Genomic DNA, 3305 nt, shown 5'->3' with positions numbered 1-3305 from the left:
TTTAAGTACTTGTATTTTTACATGGATAATATTTTATTTTCTTGAATTTGGATGAACAGATTCCAAATTTCAGTCAACAATTTCAAACACGTAATATTTGTAAATTCTTTGTCGTAGAAGTGTTTTCAAAGGAACAATTTCACGTGCTGGTATACTTTAGCTAATGAATCTCAGTTTCACCCCAAAAATGAGTAAGTTACAAGATTTCAGAAAATATAAGAAGTTCCAGAAAGGAGAAATTAAATTCGGTAGTTCATATCAACGTCAGAAATACTAAAGTTTAACATTGTACAAAAGGTCCATCAAATACACTGGCATCATAGATATAACAGTTTGACTACTTATAGCTATAGATGTATGCTGGTTTATACAAAAATAAGTAAATGGCTGCCTGGAAATATACCCGGAATGGATATAATCACACCTCGCCTGAACCCTCTTCTCCCAGATTTCTCTTGCATTGATTTCTATGTTAAAGATAGAAATGCAAATCTGTAACAGAAAATTCTCTCCATCAGCTATCTACTCACTGTGTGAGCAGCTTTGAGTCACATGCCACAATCTTAACGCGGCTAACAGTCTCCTGGCATTCTTCGCTCTTGAACACAGCATCTTGTAAGATAAAGGTCCACACATTGTCACAGAATCTGTAGGTATGAAGATGTCCCTGCACCAATAGTTGGGCAAATTCAAAGAAGAATGTAACTGAAGCATTATCATGCTAATAAGCCCCAAGAAATCATAGAAAGAACAACCAAATTCAGTAACAGTTAAAGGAGAGCGAAGACAAATAAAAAGGGTCGAAAGGCCTAACAGACAAATATCCATATTTCATAAAAAAAACAGAGGCCTAACAGATATAAATGCTGGAAAAAGGACAATATCAAGGGCATCCCGGTGCACAGGCATCCTGCATTCGTGCAGAGCCCCGGGAAGGGGGGTGTGATGTAGACAGCCTACCCTAGTGCAAGCATTAATGGCTGGTTACACGGCTCAAACCCGACCTATACACAGAGACAACTTTACCATTGCTGCAAGGCTTCCCTTCCAAGAGGTCAGCATCCTTCACAAATAATTTTGACCATAGTATAGCAAAATCAAAGAGATGACAAAAGAAAGGACCTACCAAACAGAAGCCCTAGAGCTCACTTTCAAGGTTGCACAAACTAAGCACACAAGATCTCATTCCACAACTAATGAAATGTGAGCACCTTCTTGAACACTTTTTTTTGTGATGAAAACCTTGTTGAACACCTATCCCACTTGCAGGAACAGTCATGCATATTTTAACATCCAACAGAATGTTGTTCTCGATATATACATCACCTCCAACAGACCGAAAAGTATGACCTAGAGGTCAACTGTTAATGAAGCTACAATGAAGACCATGGAAAATCACGATCAAATCCAAATCGAGACCTGAAGCTAAGTGAATAATCCTATCTGCCTAACCCATGTGGGTAGAGTTACTTGATACCTGTATTAGTAAGAGGGTGTAGGCACCAAGTGGAATAGCCCAGGCACGTAAGTTGGCCCAAACACTACCAACTAAGCTATAAGCTGATTACAAAATTAGCACGGAATGGATGACCAATATCCCTATGCCAAATAGTTGACATCCAAATGTAGTGTTAAAGTTCTATTCTATTCCCCAGAGGAGTAGGAGTGAGTTAGTGTCTGGCTGGACTCTGGTGAAAGGCACTCGCTTTTCCGCTGCTTGTGCATACTTCAATCAATTATTCTCAAGTTGTGTGCAATAGCTTTCTAGTCAAAATTTGTAAGGCAGCCCTCATGATAAGTGGAAAGACATGTTGCGTTAGAAAGATAATAGAATAAACAAGGGAGTGGAATGCATACAGGAATCAAGATGAAGAGCAAAATCTGAGGAGTCTAAATATAAACTTACTTTGTAAAATCAACCTGAAAGGAGGCGGTCTCTTAAGCTTCAGGTTCAACCATAGCTTTTATTGTGACAGTTGTATAATAATCAAAGCAGTATGACTTGAGCCTTATTGTGACAAGTTGTCAAGTCAAAGGCTGTTGTGCAATTTCTGATTTAAAATTAGCAATAACTTCAAGTCTTCCCTCATGTCTTTCTTGTCATCAAGAAGGATCAGCCAGTTAATTATTTTATTTCGAGTAAAGTACCAGATCTTGAAAGATTACTGTATTTTACTGGATTAAGTTCTTTATATAATTTGCTCTTACAGGAAAGCACTCCTCAGAATCTGTTAAAATTTACAGCAGCTTTTCTTCTAATTCAAGCTCAGCTACTGACCAATCATCCACCATACCTACACCTTCAAAGACATCAACTGAAAGACTTCTCTCCTCATTTAACCACTTTAAGATACCTACCCCATTGAGTTGGTTTTTCATGACTCCTGACGGTCAGGAGACACAATTTGGGTATACTACCTACCTATATGCTGTAGATGTCTGTTGTAAAGAATAAGAAAATCAATAAAATCAGCCTCCTAGCTCTGATTGCAATCACTTGGCTATAGAAGATAACTAAACTCTACGCCTAGATGTTAACATCCGATGTCAGTCATATCATATAAGACGGAAAAATATAGCAACTAATGATCTATCCTCTTCAAATCTTTTTGTTTTTTCCTAAAGAAGAATGATAAGCTTCAGTCCGATGGATTAGAACGAGCATGATTCAAGCGGAAGACCTCAAGTTTTGCAACTGCAATACTTATGAGGTCCATTCTCGAATGTTACTAGACAAAGAAAGCGTAAAATATATGTGCCTGATCTATTGATAATTTAAAAGAAAGGGAAAAGATGTGAGTGAATGCTATGTCTCAAAAGTAATATGCTAGATATCAACACAGCACACAAATCCAGCAGGATGCAGCCAACCAAAAGTTGCTTCTAAGTTAACAATTTTAGGGCGGGAACTTTATCCACCAAGTTTTGAACCATGCGCCAGCTGACACTCAGGGATTTCTCGGTTATCAAGAAAAAAGGGTCTGTCTTATACGCTTTTGGTTTTGTTCAAAACAATGCTATTCAAATTCATTGATGGTGTCAAGAATGAGAGGAACCAGCTGATATCCTAAATTTTCAACTAATGAAACACAAACATTTCAATTTATGGTGAAACAGAAACTATTTGAGGTGCCAAAGATATCTTAACAGAAAACAAGCCAATAACCCATACCAACATAAGTGAGGTTTAGAGAAATGTTGCTCATTGATAGATCACGTCCCATGTTCTACTGTATATCTTAATTCGAGTCCTGGCCAAGTGGGGAATATTGGACAACACCCCCCCCCCCCGTCTCTCCCCTACC

At 38.1% G+C, this 3305-nt stretch overlaps 1 protein-coding gene across 2 annotated transcripts in view; it reads right to left on the bottom strand.

Annotated features, from left to right (window-relative positions):
* Positions 1-223: 223 nt before the first annotated feature.
* Positions 224-3305, bottom strand: part of LOC109207027 (transcription initiation factor IIA subunit 2) — a 4740-nt gene continuing 1658 nt past the window's right edge. For both annotated transcript variants that reach the window (XM_019369905.1, XM_019369906.1), the window contains exon 4: positions 224-667. In XM_019369905.1, the coding sequence (XP_019225450.1) occupies positions 527-667 (141 nt within the window). In that variant the 3' untranslated portion in view covers positions 224-526. The remainder of the gene's footprint in view (positions 668-3305) is intronic.

Source organism: Nicotiana attenuata, unplaced genomic scaffold (genome assembly GCF_001879085.1).
Source record: "Nicotiana attenuata strain UT unplaced genomic scaffold, NIATTr2, whole genome shotgun sequence".
In the NCBI taxonomy this organism is placed as follows: Eukaryota; Viridiplantae; Streptophyta; class Magnoliopsida; order Solanales; family Solanaceae; genus Nicotiana; species Nicotiana attenuata.
This window is presented reverse-complemented; position numbering and strand designations above follow the sequence as displayed.